Source organism: Anopheles coustani, chromosome X, assembly GCF_943734705.1.
Source record: "Anopheles coustani chromosome X, idAnoCousDA_361_x.2, whole genome shotgun sequence".
Classification (NCBI taxonomy): Eukaryota; Metazoa; Arthropoda; class Insecta; order Diptera; family Culicidae; genus Anopheles; species Anopheles coustani.
The window spans coordinates 8,942,013-8,964,204 of record NC_071290.1 but is presented as its reverse complement, the minus strand read 5'-3'; the positions used below and the strand labels follow the sequence as shown (position 1 = coordinate 8,964,204).

General features: G+C 46.2%; 7 protein-coding genes across 10 annotated transcripts; 3 read left to right on the top strand and 4 right to left on the bottom strand.

Annotated features, from left to right (window-relative positions):
* Positions 1-569: 569 nt before the first annotated feature.
* Positions 570-2,965, top strand: LOC131268962 (glutathione S-transferase theta-1-like). 3 transcript variants are annotated; one of them, XM_058271272.1, is made up of 4 exons: positions 597-614; positions 1,973-2,145; positions 2,244-2,666; positions 2,728-2,965. In XM_058271272.1, the coding sequence occupies exons 2-4, from the start codon at positions 2,028-2,030 to the stop codon at positions 2,874-2,876; spliced, it is 690 nt and encodes a 229-aa protein (XP_058127255.1). In that variant the 5' UTR covers positions 597-614; positions 1,973-2,027; the 3' UTR covers positions 2,877-2,965. The 3 variants fall into 3 exon arrangements, with proteins under 3 accessions (XP_058127253.1, XP_058127254.1, XP_058127255.1); XM_058271270.1 differs by lacking the exons at positions 1,973-2,145; positions 2,244-2,666; positions 2,728-2,965 and adding exons at positions 758-903; positions 966-1,733 and having other exon boundaries at positions 570-685; XM_058271271.1 differs by lacking the exons at positions 1,973-2,145; positions 2,244-2,666; positions 2,728-2,965 and adding exons at positions 758-903; positions 966-1,733 and having other exon boundaries at positions 575-614.
* Positions 2,936-4,143, bottom strand: LOC131268959 (alpha-ketoglutarate-dependent dioxygenase alkB homolog 7, mitochondrial). The gene is made up of 3 exons (XM_058271267.1): positions 3,512-4,143; positions 3,267-3,442; positions 2,936-3,172 (listed from the first exon to the last, which is right to left on the bottom strand). The coding sequence occupies exons 1-3, from the start codon at positions 4,001-4,003 to the stop codon at positions 3,055-3,057; spliced, it is 786 nt and encodes a 261-aa protein (XP_058127250.1). The 5' UTR covers positions 4,004-4,143; the 3' UTR covers positions 2,936-3,054.
* Positions 4,144-4,163: 20 nt separating this feature from the next.
* Positions 4,164-5,148, bottom strand: LOC131268967 (large ribosomal subunit protein bL32m). The gene is made up of 3 exons (XM_058271276.1): positions 4,978-5,148; positions 4,657-4,908; positions 4,164-4,589 (listed from the first exon to the last, which is right to left on the bottom strand). Exons 1-3 carry the CDS (start codon positions 5,057-5,059, stop codon positions 4,321-4,323), a joined length of 603 nt encoding a protein of 200 aa, XP_058127259.1. The 5' UTR covers positions 5,060-5,148; the 3' UTR covers positions 4,164-4,320.
* A 315-nt stretch (positions 5,149-5,463) lies between these two features.
* LOC131268954 (protein spindle-F) lies at positions 5,464-7,333 on the top strand. Its single transcript, XM_058271262.1, has 2 exons — positions 5,464-6,530; positions 6,599-7,333. The coding sequence occupies exons 1-2, from the start codon at positions 5,720-5,722 to the stop codon at positions 7,012-7,014; spliced, it is 1,227 nt and encodes a 408-aa protein (XP_058127245.1). The 5' UTR covers positions 5,464-5,719; the 3' UTR covers positions 7,015-7,333.
* A 568-nt stretch (positions 7,334-7,901) lies between these two features.
* Positions 7,902-9,492, bottom strand: LOC131268951 (GDP-fucose protein O-fucosyltransferase 2). Its single transcript, XM_058271258.1, has 2 exons — positions 9,359-9,492; positions 7,902-9,296 (listed from the first exon to the last, which is right to left on the bottom strand). Exons 1-2 carry the CDS (start codon positions 9,396-9,398, stop codon positions 7,963-7,965), a joined length of 1,374 nt encoding a protein of 457 aa, XP_058127241.1. The 5' UTR covers positions 9,399-9,492; the 3' UTR covers positions 7,902-7,962.
* A 1,219-nt stretch (positions 9,493-10,711) lies between these two features.
* Positions 10,712-16,372, top strand: LOC131268950 (carboxypeptidase M-like). 2 transcript variants are annotated; one of them, XM_058271256.1, is made up of 5 exons: positions 10,712-11,149; positions 13,120-14,015; positions 14,147-14,176; positions 14,328-14,893; positions 15,135-16,372. In XM_058271256.1, the coding sequence occupies exons 2-5, from the start codon at positions 13,175-13,177 to the stop codon at positions 15,387-15,389; spliced, it is 1,692 nt and encodes a 563-aa protein (XP_058127239.1). In that variant the 5' UTR covers positions 10,712-11,149; positions 13,120-13,174; the 3' UTR covers positions 15,390-16,372. The 2 variants fall into 2 exon arrangements, with proteins under 2 accessions (XP_058127239.1, XP_058127240.1); XM_058271257.1 differs by lacking the exon at positions 14,147-14,176.
* Positions 16,373-17,152: 780 nt separating this feature from the next.
* LOC131268968 (paxillin-like) lies at positions 17,153-20,262 on the bottom strand. The gene is made up of 4 exons (XM_058271277.1): positions 20,065-20,262; positions 18,593-18,808; positions 17,557-17,790; positions 17,153-17,425 (listed from the first exon to the last, which is right to left on the bottom strand). The coding sequence occupies exons 1-4, from the start codon at positions 20,065-20,067 to the stop codon at positions 17,342-17,344; spliced, it is 537 nt and encodes a 178-aa protein (XP_058127260.1). The 5' UTR covers positions 20,068-20,262; the 3' UTR covers positions 17,153-17,341.
* Between the last annotated feature and the right edge of the window lie 1,930 nt (positions 20,263-22,192).

Below are 22,192 nucleotides of genomic sequence, written 5' to 3'. Positions count from 1 at the left end.
TGACAGGCGCTGAACTCCATGCAAAAAAACCTAGCGCGATTCGCGCGACATCGCGCAAGGTTTTTTTTATATGCCCGGTTGACAAAAATTCAAATTTTTTGCAGCTGTCATGTAGTACCAGCAAGTTTTTCCATGGCAGATTGCAGGGACTCTTGCTGGAACTACATAGTACCAGCAACAATGTCAATTTCTGTCAACCGGGATGTCAATTTCTGTCAACCGGGTGGAGTTCAGCTCCTGTCAGGCGACGTCGCGCTGTAGTGTGGACCCCGAGTAATAGGTTAGGTCAATGAGTCTGTGACAGCTTATTCACCTAAATCCGGCCTTTTGTTTACGGATTGCTTTCTGGACTGAACTGGGAAGCACCTGATGAATGCGTGGCTCAAGGGCCCACAGTAATACAGAAAAACTTATAAACACAACAGACGCAACCATACACCGTTCCATTTTAGTTCCATTTCCTTTGTGGGTTTAATAGCTCCGCTTCGCAGCGCGGACCACTAGGCGAGGTGGGTGAAACTAACGCATACACAAATACTTCCCTTGCTAAACCGGGCTGCCATCAGTTGAAACAACAAACCGTATAAACAGTGGCCTTTTTCACCTCTTGTTCAGTACGTCTCATTTTTAATTTTATCTAAAGCAATATTAAAAACACCATCCGTTCCAAGTTAAATTCTGAAAGGTCAACATCCCACGCTAGGCTTTTTAAGTTGTAAACCAGCTAAAACTACATATTCTTCACTGTTTCTTGTAGCACTTTGATTTTGCAGACGAGCTGTATCATGGCTGGAAAACTGAAGCTTTATTACGACTTCATGTCGCAACCATCAAGAGCTCTGTACATATTTCTGTCCAAGAACGGAATACCTTTCGAGCGATGCCCTGTAGCGCTGCGAAAATGTAAAAGCACCTCATGAAAACAAGAGAGATATAATTTTGCTTACACCTTATTTTATCTATAGTTGAACAGAAGTCTCCCGAGTACAAAAAGAATGTGAATCGCTTCGGGAAGGTTCCGTGCATCGTTGAAGATGACTTCCATCTCGCAGAAAGCGTTGCTATCGTCCGTTACATCTGCCAGAAGTACGACGTACCATCATATTGGTATCAAACGAACAATTCGATAGGACAAGCGCGTATCGATGAATACCTTTCCTATCAACACCTGAACATTAGAGCCGACGTTTCGCTATACTTCTTCTATGTTTGGCTGAATCCGCTGACCGGCAAGAGCGTGGACCAGGAAAAGGCAGCACGCTTACGGGCCCGGCTGGACAAAGGGTTAAACTTTTTCGAGCAAGTACTGCTGAACAATGGCAACAAGCCTTTTTTGACCGGTGACCAGTTCACCTACGCGGATCTATCGGCAGCCTGCGAAATTGAGCAAGCCAAAATTGCCGGATACAATCCGTGCAGCTCTGATCGTCCGCATTTAAGCAACTGGATGGCGGCTGTTAGGGAAAGAACCAATCCGTTTTATGACGAGGCACACAAGTTAGTGTACCGGCTAACGCCGGAACACATTCCGACCCCGGCTGTTCCGGCTGATGACGATTGAGTATAGTTTTTACAACTTTGATTATACGTGATCGTTACTGAGATGCATGTACAAAGATGCGTATGGTGTTGGTTTTATAACATTATGTAAAAAATGCTTTCAGTTGTTATGATGGGAAAGATACTAAAACCGTCAAATAGTCGTTTTGCACAATAAAAAATTATGATGATGATTTTTCAAAAATAATATAAACTGTATACATCATTCATTCTCCATCCTGTAGCTTTATAACACCGTAGGAATGCATTTAAGCTATTTTTTGTGAGCTACTGATATCTGTTTAAAGTTTATCTCATACTCATGATCACTTTGATAATACATACTAATACAAACAAAATTCCGACCTTTGGTCGGTAAGCATGTGGTTGTGCATTATTTACGTGATTATTTTTTATTTGCTGTCCATCATAGGTCGGCAGAATTCACAACTGGAAGCGATAGGGCATTGTACGAAAGGTGGTCCACCATGTCGAAAGCATTAAAGTTGTACTACGATCTTATGTCCCAGCCTTCGCGGGCTTTGTGGATTTTTTTGGAGAAGACTAAAATCCCCTACGAACGCTGCTTGGTGAATCTGGGAAAAGGTACGAATTTGGACGAAAAGGAGTGCTTTCAAACCGGTTTGCTAATCATATTCCTACTCCCCGTGTTTGGTATCGCCGGGATTCGTCGGATGCTACAGGAGAACACTTAACGGATGAGTTCAAGGCGATTAATCGCTTCCAGAAAGTGCCTTGCATCGCAGATAATCAGATCAACTTGGCCGAAACTGTCGCCATCATCCGTTATCTGGCCCGGGAGTATCAGGTGCCGGATCATTGGTACCCAGCCGACACCCGTCAGCGTGCGCGAGTGGACGAGTACCTCGAATGGCAACATCACAACACGCGCGCTATGTGCGCCGTCTACTTCCAGTACATGTGGCTTCGGCCGCGTATGTTCGGTAAAAAGGTAGATCCAAGTCGGGCAGAGCAATACAAGGCGCAAATGGAATCGTGCCTTGATTTCATCGAGCGCGAGTTTCTTGGTGGTGGCTCCCGGTTCATCGTGGGAGAGGAGATTTCTTTTGCCGATCTGCTGGCAGCTTGTGAAATTGAACAGCCAAGTAAACAACTTTAGGTTATTGTGTTTACGCTTTTTTTCTAACGTGTACGTTCTCTTTACAGAAATGGCCGGGTATGATCCGTGCGCCGGTCGCCCTAAGCTCACGGAATGGATGGCTCGTGTTCGTGACGCAACCAATCCGTACTATGATCAGGCCCACAAGCTGGTCTATAAAATCGCTCCGGAAACGGTTCCGAAACCAAAACTATGAAACTACTCGTTGCCCAAGCAAGCATCGTTTAAGACTTTCTAAATAAAATGTGAGCAGGATACCTCAGTAAATACAGCTTGAATTAACAAGATTTGCACTATATATATTTACACATTTTTGACAACAGAATGTTTCACTCACTAGCTCCGTGCATATGCTAGTAGTACAGATTTCCTTGTTAGGGATCATTTCGACAAATGATCGATATGCGTCTCGTTTTCTGGATATGCCTTTTTCCGAAGAACGACTCCTTGGCAGCAAGAATTTCGTGAGTAAAGTTGTACCGTGCAGAGTGTCTGAAACGTAACAAAAAAGTACGTGGGATGAGAATATAACAATATTGTATCTTCCGAAAGCTTTTGGAAAAAATAAAAACCAAATATATCATACTTCATCACATAGAGCGATCGTCGTGGCAGCAACACATCAGCCCAGAATTTTTTATCACGATCTTTAGAGAAAATTTGGCGATACTCTTCATTCGTTTGCTCCTCATCATTTGTCCGGACCATTCGCATTACAGAGTCGGAGAGTAAACTTATACCGGCGATCGTATTTCCACAGTACTAAAGTGAACAAAAACAAGTATGGTTTATTCAAATTCCATTCCTTTGAGACAAAGCCGTTTTTCTTACCCGCACACTATCGACATGAGGTTTGATTACACCATCTTGGGCCAAATCCAGCACGTGCACATATGGCATGGCCGAGCCGGCAAACGCATCTGCTACAACACGGTCCAAAATGGCACGATTAGCTGGATACCAGTGTTTGCGTTCAGTTTCGCGATAGCCGTGGATTGCATCGTCCCAGTGATCAAATTCGTAGCGCAGCCGTTTGATGTATGGTTCAATTTCCTCCAGTAAAGAGGCCTCCTCTTGTTCAGTTATAAAATTTTCGAGTACTCGCATATCGGCTACGAAGCTTATCCTGTCATTGTCTGGCCATTGACCAGCAAAGGATAAAAGGTTTGATTGTAGATTGTCGGTTGAATGTTCTTTCTGGTGTTCGCAATGTATTTTCCCCTGATGAATACTACGTAGGGTAGAAGGTGGTGTCCTGTAAGACACAACTAACGGAGCTAATGTTTTCGTTTTCAAACAGACTCGAGAAACTACAGTCAACATTGCTGGTTGGTAAACCAAACCTATTGCTTGATTGCGCACTGATCAGACTTAATACACACTCGAGGTAACCTTGCACTTGAGGATAGAATATAAAACTAAGGCTGTTGTACGACAAGAAGGACGAATTGTATAACAAAACAAACGATTATGAAACTGTTTCACCAATGTTTTGACAGCTGTCAATAACCGGCGTTTTTTGAATAAATGTATTACTGTAGGAAAATTAACACTGGTTACTTTGACTTGTATAACTTTACTATAATTGCTTCACAATTGCATTATTCACAACATCATCGTTTACAATAGAAAGTATGCTTTTAGCCTAGCTTTTCATGACCCGGCTTTAACTCGTCAGGTTCCGGTGCAGAGTGTGTACTTCTTTGCAGCAAATTTTTACCAAACCACATGGGCCGTGGCTTCTCCATCTCCACGATACGTTTACCCTGCCAGAACTCATCCGGCTGCTCGTCCTTTTCACGATCGTACAACACCACTACTTCTTTGTCGACTGGATCTAGACCAAGCTCATGCTGAATTTTGTCTTGCATCAACTCGGTTTCCGTGCGTATTTTCTTGTAGCATGTTGCTGTGAATAATAACATCGAATCGGGTCAACACCTCAAACTTGTATAAATAGCGTTTAGCTAACTTACGACAAAGTATCCCCACTTCATGATCGCTCCCGCACGTCGCGCAGGAACGTAGATGGGTTTTCGGAACAAATATTTTTAATTTGTAATCGGGGGAACCGTACTTTCGCTTGTGTCGCTTTTCGACTGTCCGCCGATGCTTTGGTACGGCCCACAGCAGCCCGTCTCCAATCAGATCACGAAGCGAAAACTGCGGCGAGTTTCCCGTAGGCGCATAAGATGCTGGAGTGTCAACATAAGCTAATGCTAATGCACCTGTAAAGATACCAACACACATCTTCGTTACGTAAAATGGTCATCAAACTAGCCGGCAAACCATGTTACCTTTGGGAAAACCAGGTCCTCCGAAAATGTAGTGCTCCAACATACGCAACGTATTGGATAAGCGATTTATTATTCTTGCCATGGCTGCTGAATGTAAAAACAGTATAAAATTCGGTAAAATATTACCGCTCACCACTCCTTTCTGGGCAGTATGGTTTGTTTATTGCTTACTTTTATTTTGACAACTTTGTGTACCACATGGATACCCGGTGGAAACACTTCTGACCCGATCAGGGCAACTACGTAATACCATATGTACTGAAGTAATTATTTGTATGCTGGAACACATTGTATGTTCAGATCATTAAAAATGAACATTTGTATAAGCACTTTACTGGTCATGGTTCTTTATTTGAACATCATTCATGCAGTAACAGTAAATCAATAGATGTAAGCTTTGTTCTTTATATAAGCACAGTATTTTCATCGGTCTATTGTCATCTACAGCTGAATTCCAAACATGACGTCTTTGTTGAAACACAAATTTGTGGCGAAAGTAACAGAGTGCATCGCATAAAGTGTTTTGCTGTGAAAGATGCTCAAGATGTCGTAATTTTTCTATTATTTAGATTTTAGTTCGTTTTGTTTAAGATCTCAAGGACATACAGAAAAACAAACATTGTCGAGCAACAATGGTGTAGTGATTTGATTGATGGTTTCTTGGTAAGGTTCGCGAGTTTTATCCAGCAAAAGTTGTGGGAAGCTATTTTGAAATCGATAGCATATCCAGGCAAACTTCAACATGAGCAACGTAGAATCAGGCGATGGCCACCTCCATTCTGCTACATCTTCGCACCTCGCACTTCAAGTGGCCTTACAAACTCTGCGTGAACGATGCCAGTTCTTTCAAAAACGTCTCGCTACGCTCGAAGAGGAGAACACGGCTCTTCGGGCGGCGCAGGCCAGATCACCCGGAGCAACAGGTCCAGGGCAGTTTCGCGAAAGGAAGGTCGTCAATGCGGGCCAGAATGAAGTAGAGACGCTGCGCGAGAGTGTCGCCGAGCTAACGAGACAGAAAACACAGCTTGCCGACCATATCTCGATGGTGGCAGCAGAAAACAGGCAGCTGTGGCGTCGTCTATCTCAAATAGCCAAAGACTTGCCATCTTCGTCTACTGACGGAGAGGGCGACAATAATTCCGGACACATCATATCTTCAAGAATAGCGAACACTCAGCGCGATCAACAGCAGCGGACGGTGGCGAGCAGCAGCCAATCCGGCCAGAACCTCATTCGATCGCGAACCTTCACGAAAAATGCACCGAATCCGAAGTTGCGGGAGCGAATGCAACGTGATGGGTCCTCCGAGGAAGAGATGCTGAATCTGGAGGACATTTCGCTGCTGAACAACTGTGGCTTCCTGGAAACCGTCGGAGGAGATTTGTTGCAACTTAGTTTGTTGGCTAAACACGATGAAGAGCAACTGCAAGCGGCGCTGGAAGCTAATCCAGACATCCGACGTTGCACCGAGGGCTTAACTGACATTCGAAACGAAATCGTGGAACAGGAGAGGATGTTGAAGGATATATTTAATAGTATAAAATTAAAGACAGGTAATACATATACATAAAGCAAACATTTGCAATGTAAGCCAACACTGTACTGTGTATTGTAATTCTAGGTTCGTTGTGTCAAAGATGTCTAGATCGCCAACTGTCCGGCGATAATGATAAAAAGCAAACGAAAGATGCCACGGTGGAGGTCGCGGAGAGTGAGTTTCTCTCCATGGAAGAACAAGCGGCCAACGTGCCAGCTTGTGCGACAGGAACCAGCCAGCCAAAGGATGATCAAAATGAACCCTTAGTCACGACACCCAAAGGTAGTACGCAGTTTGAGCTGTTGCTGGAGGAAAAGTTACGCGCCAACTGTGGAGTGGAAAAGATATGCCCAATGTGCGGCAAACCGTACGGAGAGGAGACCTTGTTCGACGTATTTCAGCAGCACGTCGAGTCGCATTTCCTAGATGACAGTGAGATCGGTGAGCTCAGCCTGGATCGCACGTACGAGTACATCTCGCAGACGGTAGGCAACTTCTGACCATCGCCAGGGTCGCGACGCCGTATTTTTTTCTCAAGTGAACTTTAAACTCTGTCGTAGAGCAGCAACCGCAAAGCGAGTTTACAGTATGGGTACAGGGCGAAAGTGTGCGCTGGCTTTTCGCAATAGATTTTAATTTAAGAAAAGTGGTATTTTGATTTCATCAATGTAAAATATTTTTTATTTGAACTATTGAACCCGTGGCCAAGTTACTGAAACTTTGCAGTAACATTGGCTTAAATAATGAAAGTAAACGGAAAATGATGGTAGCGGGAAAAATTTGAAATAAAAATGTAGAATAATTCGAAAACAAAACTCATTCATGATTCCAAACGTTTATAGGCATACGTGAAATGGCACATGTCTTTGTTTAACACGAAAAACTATGCTGATGATGAAATATACATTTAATTAAAGCAAAACAAAATGATTAGGGTGTGAAACGAAACATACCTCATTCTTAGATTAGTTTTACTAAGCAATCAGAAACCTTTTTTCCTTATAGAAGCCGAAGAAAAATATATTAAACGTTGGCATTGAACATTCAATGGCACATGTCTTTGTTTAACAAGAAAAACTATGCTGATGATGAAATATACATTTAATTAAAGCAAAACAAAATGATTAGGGTGTGAAACGAAACATACCTCATTCTTAGATTAGTTTTACTAAGCAATCAGAAACCTTTTTTCCTTATAGAAGCCGAAGAAAAATATATTAAACGTTGGCATTGAACATGCCATTGAAGGCAATCGCTAACAAATATATGCTAATAGTGAAGAAATTCACCGTAAGAAATTGCAGTCAATAATTGTAAATTATTAAACGGTTCTACAGTCCCTAGCGCATCGGATACAGAATCTAATAATAAATTTAAAGGCACAGAGTAAGAAAAAAAAGAACACGCCGGATTTATTCAGTCAGATTCTAGGACATAGTCAAAAATAATCAGTTATAAACTATAGGCCACACAGTGTTCTTCTCGCAGTTCATATCTTTTTCACTCTTGCAAAAGGTGTTAAAGGTGAGATCTTTTGGGAATCCAATGATTTCCCGCTCCTCATAGATCCGGTAGGTGAAAGTGGATTCGTAAGTGCCGATAAAATACCGAGCGTGCGAGCAAATAATCTGGTCTACTATCGCGATGCCACCGTCCTTCAGCGTGGCCCGCTGCTCGTAGTTCTCAGGGGCGAAGCGCACTACACGGAATCGCTTGAGATAGTTTTTCAGGTTGTAAAACTCTGTCCGCGAGCAGTCGGATGCTATGAACACTGTCTTCAAACCCAGTTCGAGCAGCTTCGCCCGTATCTGTAGCGCCGCCGACTGGATGGTTGGGGTGGTTTTGTCACGACCGTACAGAAAATCGGCCCGACGCAGGTGGGCGCAGATGTATTCGCCTCCTTTCGCTCGGCGGCGGTGTGTCGCGTCCCGCCAGTGGGCCGGTCGAACCGTCTTGTCTTGTTCGTCAGAGGAGTTAAGAAAGTCCCAACGGAACCGGTCTGCCACCTCCACCAGACTGGGGGCAAAGCGCATCGAACGGCGTGCTTCCCAGTAGTCGACGTTTCCCCACAGATCGTGCAGCACGATTTCAGCGTTCAGCACCAACACGTAGCGAACCGACTGCCCTTTGCGTTTGTATGTTTCAAGCAGTTTGTGCAGCAGCATCGCACTGCCCTGAAAGTGCAGGCAGGTGAATTCTTTGGTCGCGAAATTAGCATAGCCAAGGAAGGGTAGCGTCCCCGAGTCGCTCTTCGGACACACGTGCTCCTCGAACTTGTCCACAAACACGCCGTTCTCGAACATATTGTCAAAGTGCTTTAACTTGTACACTTCATCGAGCACCACGGCGGCTCCTTGGCCATGCAGAGTTTCGTAGGCGTCCAAAAATTCGGGCGTATCGATAACGTCCGTGTAAGCCTTCATACTGGACAGGTCAAAGAAATGGCTCCAGGGAAGCTGCGTCTGTTCTATGTTGTGGCTCCGCCAATGTACCAGGTTTGACCACGGCGGAAGGACCAGCTGGGAGCGCCCGTAGCCTGGTTGCGTTCGTAAGAACTGTAGAAAAACAGCCATCCGGATGTAAACGTCACGGCGCAAATTGAACCCTTCCCCAGGGTTCACATCGTACAGCAGGTAGGTAATGGGTTCGTGGTCCCACTTGGCTGGTCGCACCCGAGGGCAAGTGAATGCCTCGAAGAATATATCCCTTTTTTCACATATTTTCCGGATGTGTGTCGTATGTACGATGTGAGACACAGTTAGCAATGCCAATGCATTAAATACTGCAAGAGACAAACCATCAAATTGTGTGTTGATTGTAAACATTATCCTCAACTGTACTTACATAGCGAAAGGAATAGGAGTTCTATGTTGTGTAACTGCATCGAGACCAATTGGATTGTGATTGACTAGAACGAATATTCACCGAAGCCGGAAGCAAACAGGACGTTCCGCCTCTGCACCTCCTGGCCTCTGACCGTCGCCACAGACGGCTAACGCACACACATACGTGATTGCAAAGCAGCGCAGCATGGGCTGACAGTTTGCACCTTATTTACTTTCCAAACTCCAGGAGTCGAATTCGTCTTGTCAATTTTACGCCCGAAGGTCATCTTCAAAAAAGTGACCATCGGCGTTAGAAGTCTACTGGATCGATAGTCGCATCGTGTGCTCAAAATTAAACAGCTGACGTAAAGGTAGGACTCAAACTTTGCCAGAGGCGTTGTGTATATCTGAAGGTAATCGGTTAATAATAGGCCTTGCAGTTACGGATCCTTTTCTGTGCGCCTAATGGCATTTGCCGTTTTCGGGGGTTCCATGGCACAGCTGATTTTGATGGTGTAGTGCACATCGCAACCTATCGAGTTGTGCAGTCGACCGATGTTTGGAAATATTTTACTCGCCTGGTACGGCAGTCCATTGCATCCGGTTGATAGTTTCCGGTTTTTAAAGGGAAATTCCCACATGTCGAGTTCTGTCTGCGGTACTTGCTGTGGTGTGCACAATGTGGTGGTGCATTTTTGCTAAAACAGGTCTTCTTGGGTAATTCCAATGGTAATACTCTACCGCAACCATACTAGCAAAGCGGAGAGGTTTGCGGTTGCACACTATAGTATTTAAATGATCTATCAACTGAAAATCGTGGTAATGACGATGTTGGTAATGGTTGAAATAACACATGGTCATATTCCATATGAAGCGCGCTGGCACTATGTTTTTGGAGAACTTTTATTTGCCTTACACCTTGTTGAATGATTTGTTGCATGCTTCATCCTGTAACTGCAATGCGTGCCTCCGAAAGTAATAGGCAGAATGTAGTGTAAAGACTCCACGGGCTTGATGTTCTACATTCGCAAAGCTTCCCATGCTGTGCCCGCCAGTGCTTTCTAAAATGACATTGTGAAGTAATTACAATATCCAACCAGAACCTGGTAGCCCGTGCAACACAAAAACGTGTTCAACCATGCGAAAACCGGAGATGAAAGAATGTGGGCAGCACTTCATCTCGCGATGATGATGGGTCGCGCTGATTTTCCCTACTATTTGCTCCATTTTCGTTCCCGCAACGCATCATTCTCCGCAGGCTCCACTCCAGCTGGTGCGCCTTCTTGGAAAGCAATGAAAGCTCAGCTGTTTTCCCTGCAAGCTCTCCTTGCGGATGGACGGGTGAACGCGGGGCTGTCCGCCGCTGGTGTATGGTATTGGTGTCGGGCGGGCGCCAGGAACCAGAACCGTCGCCAGAGTAGCCCCGCCGACTAGAGGTTCGCGATATAAGCATGTAAAAATACTTAATCAAGCGCTCAGTCTGCCACGATCAGTACGCCGAGGTGGACGTGAAGCGCCGCGAGGGCTCATCACACGGCATAGGCTTTTTTGTTGTTTTTGAAAAGTGGAACGAAAAAAAAAATAGGTGTTAGGCGGGTAGCAGCACCAGCGGCAACAGCATATTTACTCATCCGAGTGTGTCCGGGTGAATCGTTGTGTTGGGCGAAAGTGTGTCAGGAAGAATTGAAAAGTTAAACAGCCAGTACAGTGACCGTTGGCGACCGGACGATCGATTCTCCAAACGGGCGATTGAGCTGTGCTGGGGCCTTTCCCAAAAACCACACGGGAATTCACGCATTCTTATCAGTAGGTAATAGTGCTCGATCCCATAAGCCGTAATGATTATTTCCTTATATACTCGTCCGGTGAGTTGTGTGTGAATGTTAGCATTTTGAATTCGCACATCAGCGCGGTGAAAGTTCGGTGCAGTTCCACGGGGCCCACCATCCTGCGAACGAGTATGCTCGAGTATGCTCGACCCTAGCCAGAAGTGCAAGATAATCTTGACCTTTTACTTCGCGGTCAATCCATGCATCTCCCCGCGTCCGTCCGTCCACCCGTCCGCACGTTCTTCGCTTCGGTTGAAGGTTTTCTTTTGTTTTTCGGTTGGCACACGAAACTGGTTCCCACCGGACCGCGCTGCTATCGGTCGGACGATCGTGCGCAGCGCTTTATATTGGGCCCGCACCACCTACAACCTGCTCCGAGCTTCTTCTCCGTCTTCTATCAAACATCGAACACAAACACAACGAAGCGCACAACTAATCAGCCGAGTAGCGCCAGCTAGTAGAAGAGGAGACAAACGAAAATCATCGGAATCCGCGGCCCTCCTGCGGAGAAAGGGACTACTTTCACGGCCAAGTGGTGGCGGCTTGGCACGAACAACCCAAGCATCATCGTTGGGGCCGTTGTAATAGGAGCTTGTTTCTTGCTCCGGTCCTAGAAGGGAGGAGGGTTTGGGGGATTGATGTGACGCTGAGCCAGCCAGCGGACCCACACATTCCACGAGTAACAAAACGGGTTTTTGTTGTCTTCTGTTGGCTTGGGTCGACTGCTGCGGGACGATACGTGATTCCAGTAGTGATTCACCGGGAACCGGGAGGAGCAAAGTGCGTGCTAATTTTCCCCTTTTGCACCGCGGGGTGGAGGAGCCATTATCCGTCCGGGATACCAGCGTGTAAACGATGGCCATCGGCATCAGGGAGTAGGCCATCGATGCGCCCCGTCGCAAGGGAAAGGGATGCTTTGGTGTTGGTGCTGCGTGACCGGGTGCTAAAAGGCATCAACCAAACAACAGTTATATATATGACTTACATTCTCCCAGTACCCAGCAGAACCCCTCATGCCCACGTGCTTCGTGGATGGGTCGAGCAAACGAGCCGGAGACGGAGCTGGAGGTTTAGAAAATATGCGTTTCGCTTTTTCCTCCCCGCTATCGTCTTGGGCAGACCCCGTTAAGTGTGCCGCCCTTTTGCCAGCGGCTGCGTTATGTGCAGGCCAACCAGTACTGGCTCATCTGGAGGGAAGAAACCCGTTATAGGGCCTCGCGCACTTAGTCGCGCAAAATCGATGCACGGAATCGTCACCGTTAACCGTTGGAAACGGGATCGTTTGACGGCGACAGTCGCTGTGCGTGACTTTATTATGGCATTTAAGAATCCAGCACACATTCTGTAAAGCTGTGAAGTCCGTCATATCGACTTCCACATTCGCTCGAGAAACAAAGTCGTGCGTATATGAACAGGCAGAAATAGATCAAGAACACCAAATTTTATTTCATAACCGGATTTTGTCCATTAGGGTCACGTTTGGCGCCGTTGAGCAATTTTTAGGATTTTTTAAAACGTAGTAGAAGTGCAGGATAGGGTATTTATTCAATTTTCACATTGAGAACATTACACATTCATTATAAGCATTTATTTTGCAAAGGATAATTAACTTTGCAATAGATTTTTGAATAAAGATTTCATTGGATGTGTGGAAGTCATGCATTAACATTTGGTAGAATTGTTCAACCTTAAGAAATAAATGTGATAGAAAAAGTACCTGACCAGTCAAAATGACTGGTCCGGTAGTTCTATTGTTAAATAATTTAGACTGAAGTTATGTGAGCGAATTTCTTTGAAAAACCACGCACGATGGATAATTAAAAAATTATAATTGGTAGCTTATATTTATATGTTCTTATTCAAGTAGAATTGATGCAATAGGCTTTAGGCGGGAAAGATAATGATAAATAATAGTTTCATTTATTTTTCTTTCGTTTTGCTATTTCTTTAGAAAGTACGCCGCAACGGTAACGATTATCCAGTGGACGGCGAGTTCTTCCAGCAAGATGCGGCACTGTTTTGGCTTCGGAGTGCTGGTGTCGTTGCTGTGGTGCGTTGTGGGCCCGGTCTTTGCAGCAACGCAGCTGCATGCAGCCAGATCGGCGTCCGGCCTACAAGAGGTGGCAAAGGGGAGCGATGCCGAGGTGCGCACGTTCGAGCCAACCAGCAATGTTGGACACATCTATTCATTGGATCGCGCCGACGGGACCGGCCAGTACGCATTCGATAACTTTTCGATCGCACATGAACCGCGGGCCTACCGGCCGGATGTCGGTGCGCTCGACTTCGTGTACCACAACCAGGAGGAAATGACACGCTACCTGCGCGAGACGGTGGCGCGCTACCCGAACCTAACCGCGCTCTACTCAATCGGGAAGTCGGCGCAAGGTCGCGATCTGTGGGTACTGGTCGTGTCCGCTTCACCGTACGAGCACATGCTGGGCAAACCGGACGTGAAGTACATCGGTAACATCCATGGCAACGAGGCGGTCGGGCGGGAACTGCTCCTGCACCTGATCCAGTACCTGGTCTCGAGCTACAGCTCCGATCCGTACATCAAGTGGCTACTGGACAACACGCGCATCCACATCCTGCCCTCGCTCAACCCGGACGGGTATGCGGCGTCGAAGGAGGGCACGTGTGACGGCGGTCAGGGCCGGTACAACTCGCGCGGTTTCGATCTCAACCGTAACTTCCCGGACTACTTCAAGCAGAATAACAAGCGCTCGCAGCCAGAAACCGAGGCAGTGAAGGATTGGATCTCGAAGATCCAGTTTGTGCTGAGCGGATCGCTGCACGGTGGCGCACTGGTCGTGAGCTACCCGTACGACAACACTCCAAATGCCAGTAGGTATTCCATTGTCAAGCAGGATTGCATAGATTGCTTGCAAACCCCTCTATTCACCTAAACGAGATACTAACCAAATGCAACTGTTTGTTGAATGCGCTCCGATGCCTATTGTGATACGAATCGGCAGAAATCTGTCGGTCATCGTCAACATGCGCCGGTGAGATAATCTGAGTGGGCGAGTTTAGCATATTCCCTAACTAACCCCGTACTAGGTGCTGAGTGCGAACGCATAAAAAATACTTCCTGACGGTGGATGTTCTAATTTTTCTGTTTGCCCTTTCAACCTACATGACTCCCGTTAAGCTCAGTCTTCCACAGCTACATGTCGCAACCATCGCTGACGCCGGACGACGACGTGTTCAAGCATCTATCGCTGACGTACGCCAACAACCACGGCAAGATGTCGCGCGGTGTCGCTTGCAAGACGGCGTCGCCCTCGTTCGAGAACGGCATCACTAACGGAGCCGCCTGGTACCCGCTGACCGGCGGTATGCAGGACTTCAACTACGTTTGGCACGGGTGCATGGAAGTAACGCTCGAGGTATCCTGCTGCAAGTTCCCGCCCGCGTACGAGCTTCGCAAGTACTGGGACGACAATCAGCTATCGCTGATCAAGTTCCTGGCCGAGGCGCACCGCGGCGTGCAGGGCTTCGTTGTCGATCCCACGGGCAACCCGGTCGAGCGGGCCCAGCTCAAGATAAAGGGTCGCGACATCGGCTTCACCACGACCAAGTATGGCGAGTTTTGGCGCGTGCTGTTGCCGGGCGTCTACAAGCTCGAGGTGTACGCCGACGGTTACGTGCCGAAGGATGTAGACTTCATGGTCGTCGAGCAGCACCCGACACTGCTCAACGTCACGCTGCAGCCCTCGAAGGTCCGTAAGAAGATGTTTTCTTTACCCTAAGCTGTGTAAGCTGCACAAGCTACAGTAGTTTGCAATTAAATTCCCACTGGTTCACGGCTGGCTTCCCCGATGTAAATTCGCTTGATGTAGTACCTTAACACATTGTACACTTGTATGACATGTTTTTCTGATTGAGATACCACATCGTCCACGATGTTGGCCACTTCTACTAACCGATTAATATCTCTTAAAATTCCTTCGTCATTAACAGCGAACAACGCCCAACCTTGTACAGCAATATCCCGCTCCCTCTATTAACAAACAACCGACGCTGGATACAGTCGCCACGCTCCCCACCGGTGCCGGTTTACCTTCCGTCGAACCCAACCGCGGTACCGTCCAGTTTCCGGATCCGGCTGCCGGTGGGGCCACGTGGCAACCGCCAGTACAGCGGCCGGCGCTGGTGGAGGCTCCAGTTTTGAACGACGATGTGGGCAAGCAAGATCGACTTATTTTTACCGTCTGAGTAGGGTATCAGCGATTCGTTGGCTCGCGCTCGGAGACGGAAAGGAGTAACCTATAAGTTTTTTTTGTAAATAAGCAATACCCAAACACACGCGTGCTTCACGTATCTCGTAGGTTAATCGTTAGCCAACAGGGTAGCAGATGCGAATAGGTTGAGAAGAACCTAAACGAAATCGCACGATAACAAAGCCAACAGGCCATCGCTCTGCTGGCTTTTGCCATTCTGCTCTGCTCTGCTCCAGCTACTTTTGATTGTCAACATATTACAAGTCTACAGGCGTTTAGGACTTCTCCGCCATTCGCTCACAAATGCATCTCGGATGCATTTCGATCTTAACAATCGTTTATTCAATTAAAACTTTAGAAACATTCAACGAGTGTGTGTTTGTCAGTGTGCTGTGATTACCATTCGCTTGAGGTAACAGGTAAAGGTTTACACGTGTATAACGGACAGAGACAAACGCGAATCACTAGGGCAGATTTTCAAACGAATAGAGGTTGTATCGCTTGTAAATATGGTTGTTTATAATCCTATTTTAACTGTACTGTTTGTTCCTTTAGGCAGGGAGAAGTTCGCAGTGGAGGTGATTGTTTGTTAATGAAACAAAATTTAATCATGTCCAGATGATATCCAAGCTAATTTATGGTGTCGATTGTAGCAACGATGCGTTTGGTGTGGATCCACTGTGTGGTGTTTGATATTCGGTTGACTCCACGTTGGGAGCGTGTGTTGTGTGCCTTTCTCCTGTGTGAACACATTGTTTTATTACTGTAACACCTGCGCACCCGTTGGCGCGCACTCGTATATATTACATGCCTTTATAAACCAGTCTATCTCACTCGTGCGCAGCGCCAGGACGGCACGCACTATCGGCCGGCCGCATCGACCCAGTATCGACCGTCCCAGCAGCTACCTCCGGCGCAGTCATCCGGCTCGGACGAGGGCATCCTTTCCACGCTCAGCAGTGGCTTCAACAGTTTAGTGAATAATATTTTCGGTTAGCGCACACCAAGCAGTTATTTAAATCTCACTCAATGCTTTAACCCCGCACTTGTCTTCCGGACCGAGGCAAGCGAGGACCTTATGTCCTTCCCGAGCAGCAGCAGCTTCTTGTAGGAAACGCCCAGCGATACCTGTTTCAGACAACAAGGCGCAGAGAATTGCAGAGGAACGAGCAAACATTGCCTGGTCGGCAATTTCCACCTTTTTAATGCGTTGATATTTGCGTTACGTTGTACAAAAACCTTCTGTCGCACAAAAAAGTTCAAAGGATCGATAAAGCACACGGTAGGGCCGGTAGGGCGAAGGGCGCGATTAAGGGGCGAAACAACAAGATGAAAATGGAGAGAGTGGTGTGTGAAGTGAGGAAACGCATACAGTAAGCAATAGGCCACGTTCGGCGCCAGCGTTTTGTGTGTAAAATTCCGCAATAAAATATTTATGGCGATCAGCAACTACAAAAACCAAAAGCAAAACCATGAACTTGTGTTGATTTAAAACTCAAATTCCTAAATCAAATGATGTGATTGAAGCTTTCTGCCAATATAAATAATATGTAATTTAAAAGCATAGCAACCAGAGACCAGTAAGCCTTGAGAGTCGCAGATAGCATCACATTTCAGCCGGAGTAATATCGCATGTGTTCCTATATATGTACAATCAATCGGATCTATAAAGATGGATGTGGCCTGGCTAGATTGTATTCGAGTTTTCCAACGGGTTGTCAGCACGGTTGCCAAATAGGTCACTTCAAGATAAGCAATTAGCACACTTTATTTCTTAACAAACGTGATGGTGCCGGTGAACTCTCCCGTCACGATGGAGAGTGATTATTTTAAATACATACACATCTGGCAAATGGAGGATAGGATACAAATGATCGAAACAACTGGGTAACAAACACTTAGAGAGTATACATTAGTTGGTCGGGATGCGAGCAGTCCCCGTTCCGCTTAGATGCCACACTTTTCGCACATCGGTTGCTTATCCTTGTCGGCCCGGAATTTGGCGTCCACTCCGATCGGTTCTTTGCAGAGCTGGACACGAGGACGCCGGGAGGGAAACAAGAAAATGGAGCGGGAAATCAGGAAGTGTCGAGAGAAAGAAGTCAAATTGTGAAATGGTGTCCCCTCGCCGCCCGCCCCCCCACCCTCTCCCTCCTTCTTACCTTGCACTTGAAGCACTCCTTGTGCCATTTGCCCTCCAGCGCCGACAGGGCCTTCTCCGCGATGGGCTTCTTGCAGCCGGCGCACTTCGGTGCGTACAGGCGCTCGTAGTCGGCGGTGCAGTACGGCTTACCGTTGCGCTCGAAGAACGTCTTTCCGGACAGCTGCTGCTTGCAGGGGCCACCGCAGATGAAGTGGTCCTGGTGCCACGTTTTGCCCATCGCCTTCACCACTTTCTGTGTGTGTCGAGAGTACAGTATGGTTTTAGTGTACAGTTTATCCTCGAGCTAACGAAACTATGTCACTACAGAAGAGTCCGCGAAATCCGTAAAAAAATGGTTACAACATAATTTAAATTATGTTGCAATTTTTTCTTTTCATAATTTTGCAGAGCAACTATAGTATCTCAAAAGTCTTGAACGATCCCGGCTGATCGTGAGTCTACTGTAGTATTTTTGCGCATTCTTTGTTAATAGCGGACACGAGCGCTCGTGTGCACCAACGTTCTAAATTCTTCGCGCGACTCCACGGAACGATGCTTGTGGCGTGTGCCAGCGGATGAAATACGGTGTATAAAATATTGGCAGCCGCTTCGGGACCACCAGAAGGTGTGAATGGAAAACTAGCATGTTCCGTGGGTAGCACAGTCCGTTGTTTACGTCCTACAGCTGCGACCAACACCCTACCATCCGCAGCAGAAGACGATGCTGGTGAGGGTGCTGATGATGATGATGACGATGGTTACCTTGTGACCCGAATGGGAATCGTCGCGTGGCACAGTTCAGCCAGCCCCGCAAGGGCGAGGGAGAAGATTCGAAAATAATGCCATCAGACGCCGGTCTATAAATAGCGTTTCGCTGAATGAAAAGCACCGACGATTGCGACGATCGCGACGATACTCCAAAAGAACTTTCCCACCAAAAACCGTAATCGCTCGCAGTGGAAAGCGGCACACTGGCGAAATGAGGTGTGTCCGCAGTGCAAACGGTGCGCAATACCGCTGAGTTTACAGCACGCCGAACATTTCGAACCATTTACCTCGGTAACCAGCTTGCGGCACGCGGCGCAGATGGCCTGTATCTTGGACTCGAAGCACTTGCCGCACACCGGCAGTCCTTCACTCTCGTGGAACTTGTTCTCGGCGATGCGCTTCTTGCACTCCTTGCAGGTGAAATGCTCCGGATGCCAGCTCTTGCCGAGCGCCTCCAGCATCTTGTCCTTGATCTCCTCCTTGCAACCGAAGCAGCTGGTGGCCTGGAAAAATGGGGTTTTCAGATAAACAAACACTTGAATTTAATAATGCTCTTTGCTAACGGTTCGAGCGGTTCCCGGATTCGGATTGTTTGTTTGTACATGTTTTACAGTGCAATTACAGTATCCGGAATAATATGAAAATAGCGTCCTCACGTCATAGTTTTTATTTTAAATTCTATCAATATTTAATTTTCACATTGAAGAGAATTTACGACGGTTATTGAAGAATGAGTGAAACATGGAATTATTGAAGTAAATTGATGTGTTCGCCCCTGGGCCTTTAGTCCTGCTGCACGAGCTTTGGTATTTTCACTAGTTTTTATTTTTTAAATTCTAGTTCTGCACAGACTTGCTGGAGTGTTTAAAAAACGATGTATTTGTGTTTCACACCAATTTTTTCCACCCACGACGACTTCATGCTTCGATCGCGAAGCTCCTCGACCGATCCGCAAACCCACCGTTTTCGGTTAAACTGTTCAAAATTGTCCATAAGTTCATCTGTTCATAAGAATTCGTTATCCAGAACTTTACGAGCGTTCGATAGGCTACAGGGGAAACTAAACGTTGCCAACTCCTGTGAAACAAGACGGGGACGAGCAGTTCGATCTCAAGCTGATAGCTGAAGTGTTTCGGAGAACTCTTGAGCAGTTACTTTCCAGTTCTTCTTGCTTTTGTGAAGTGCCCTTGCTGGTTATCTGTTTGGCACTTTTCTAATGCTGTACACGAATCATCAAATACAAAAGTCCCAAGATTATTGCTTTGGAAATCGCTGCGATTTTCATATTTTAATTAAGTTTATTTGGATTACATGCGTACGTACGCACTAATGGTCGAGCCAATTGCTTCGAAATATGTTTAAACCTCCACATGGTTGAGGGATATGACGAAGGAACTTTTGCGAAATGTAGCTAGTATTTATGTAAACACTTTGTTGATACACTTTAAAAAAAATAAAATATTTTTAAATGCAATTTATAGTGCAAGAAAATCGTTCAAATAATGTAACAAAAAAGGATTAAAAAATGAGGACAATGTTCTTGCTACAATTTAAGCTGAAACATTTTTTGGTAGAATCGGAAAAAGCGCAAAGCGCGCACGTTATTGTTGGTCACTCTAAGTGGCCCTGTAACAATGCGGGAATCTTCTATTGATTGGGTTATGATGGCTTGATTGATGGTTTATCCACGGGGCACACTTAGTACGAGTGATCACAGGACATTATGCAAGGGTAATAGAACAGAATGTGTTTAACGTACCATTTTCGCTAATTTGTTCACAAAACGGTCGAGGCACTATTAACGACTGAGGTGTTACACTGCGGTGCAAATTTAAACCGATCCGTTAAGTTTCCCAGCCCAACCGGTCTAGAAGCACCAGACTGTAGCTTATTGTTTGTTTCCCAAGTGCCAGAACCTGCACCAACGTTTGGTAGGCCACCGAACCCTAACCACTTCGCACCGTTGACCGAACGCAACTAATGGTGACCGCTGGCACACGGACCATTCAACGGCGCACCAGCAATTTGGAAGTGAGAGTGCAACACGTTGGCCGGCCCGAGAGATTGAAACACACCGGGCAAAAGTATATCGCCACAGAGGCGTACTTGCACACGACACTACCGCGGTTCCCCGGTCCGGGTAGTGCGAGGGCGCGAGAAAACAAACCCACCGAAATATCAATCCGACACTTCGAAAAGAAAACCGAAACGGTTAAGGGCAGGCGCAAAGGCGGATCGACTCCTGACCTCCATGGGTTGGATGCGAACGGGGTTTTAACGCGTGCGAACTCAGTTCATGGCCAGGGACGGATGCAAGGGGGGGTAGGGAAAGAGGGATGTTGTCATGCTGTGCGTCCAGTCTGTGCGATCTCTAGAGATGAACGGGCGGGCGTCGGAAGGGAGGCATGTTCCATCGATGTCGTTTATGATTCCCCACCGGCGATGGAATATTATTATTGCAACTATAAAACGTCTCCCGGTGGTAAACTGAGCACTTAAGACGGTGCAAAGTGCGTCTTGTAAAATAAATTTTATCGTCATTTCGAATCCTTCTGACATCGCTTAAAAAAGCGTTCCTCAGCCGAACATTAACTGCTACCGATCGGTCACAGGTAATAAATAAATAAATTGCTTTAAGCTTGCAATGCAATCTCAGTACATAATTAAATAAATAAAACACTAGACAATAAAAAATAAGCAATAATAGCAATCATGAATAAAACAAATATCGTCAAACAAATGATTATTTTACGCAATCAAATTTGTAGTTTGCTAAGCTCGCACAACTTTCCTGCTAATTTTTCCTTTTAGAAAATGTTCTGCAACAATATGAAAAACTAACCATTTCACCCTATGAAACTGCAGCGATTTTATTTAAATAAACAAAAACACACAAATTTCTATATAATGAATAGAAAAATGTCTGAAAAAAAGGATTCTAAACAAGCATAGTTAAAAAATGGATTAACAGTAGTGGGGTGGTGGTATACGATTGAATTGAAGATGGTGCAAACAAAATACTTTAAAAGTAGCGACGAATGACTAAAAACTTCAAAGTCTCTTTAGTTGAAATAAAAAATGCATAACAAATTTAAGAAAGTATAGTTAACAACATTTTTCGAAGTAAAATGTTTAAAAGACTCAACATAGTGCCATCGAAACGTATACACAACCTACAACAGATGAACAATTGTTTAGAAAAGTTTTGTATTTCTTTGGTCCGATCTCGTTGTCAATGCCACTTGTGCATCCGTAGAGTAAATAAGAGTCAAATATAGCTCAAAACGGTTTGAGAGTTGCTCGCATGTAGGAATAACGAATGATTAATGAGGGTCCTCCGATGTAGCAATTTGTAACGAAGCATGCACGAGGACGTGAATAACGGGCGGACTCGGATGGAAATAATAGCAACAAACTACAGGAAATCCGACCCGCTCGAAAGTGTCGGTGCTCTGAGATACACCCGGCAGCGATCGGCGAACGCTGCAGCAAACACTTCACCGCTGAATTCGTTTTTCCTCCAGTGTCGGGTGCACGGTTCTGATCGAATATGCGATCTGCGTGTCTGCGTCGTCGTGAAACGCGATCAACACGAGCGTTCCGAAATTGCGCAGATGGAGAAAATAGATTTCCCTCCCGCCGGCAAAAAGGTGTCACTGACGAAACGTGTGCAAACTGGCCACTGGCCGGGACCCGGGGATCAATAGGCGCCCGGTTGGTGTGGCCGAGATCGGACAGGCGTTATTAAATTTTGTTTTCTGCTGACCTCCTCCTTGCCTTGCCTTGCGACGCGATAATAAATCTCAAAATAGACGATGTGCTCGGTGTCGCACATCCGAGGTGCCGATGGGTGCTCGGTGGATCTACCGTGTGCGGCCCATGTTCGC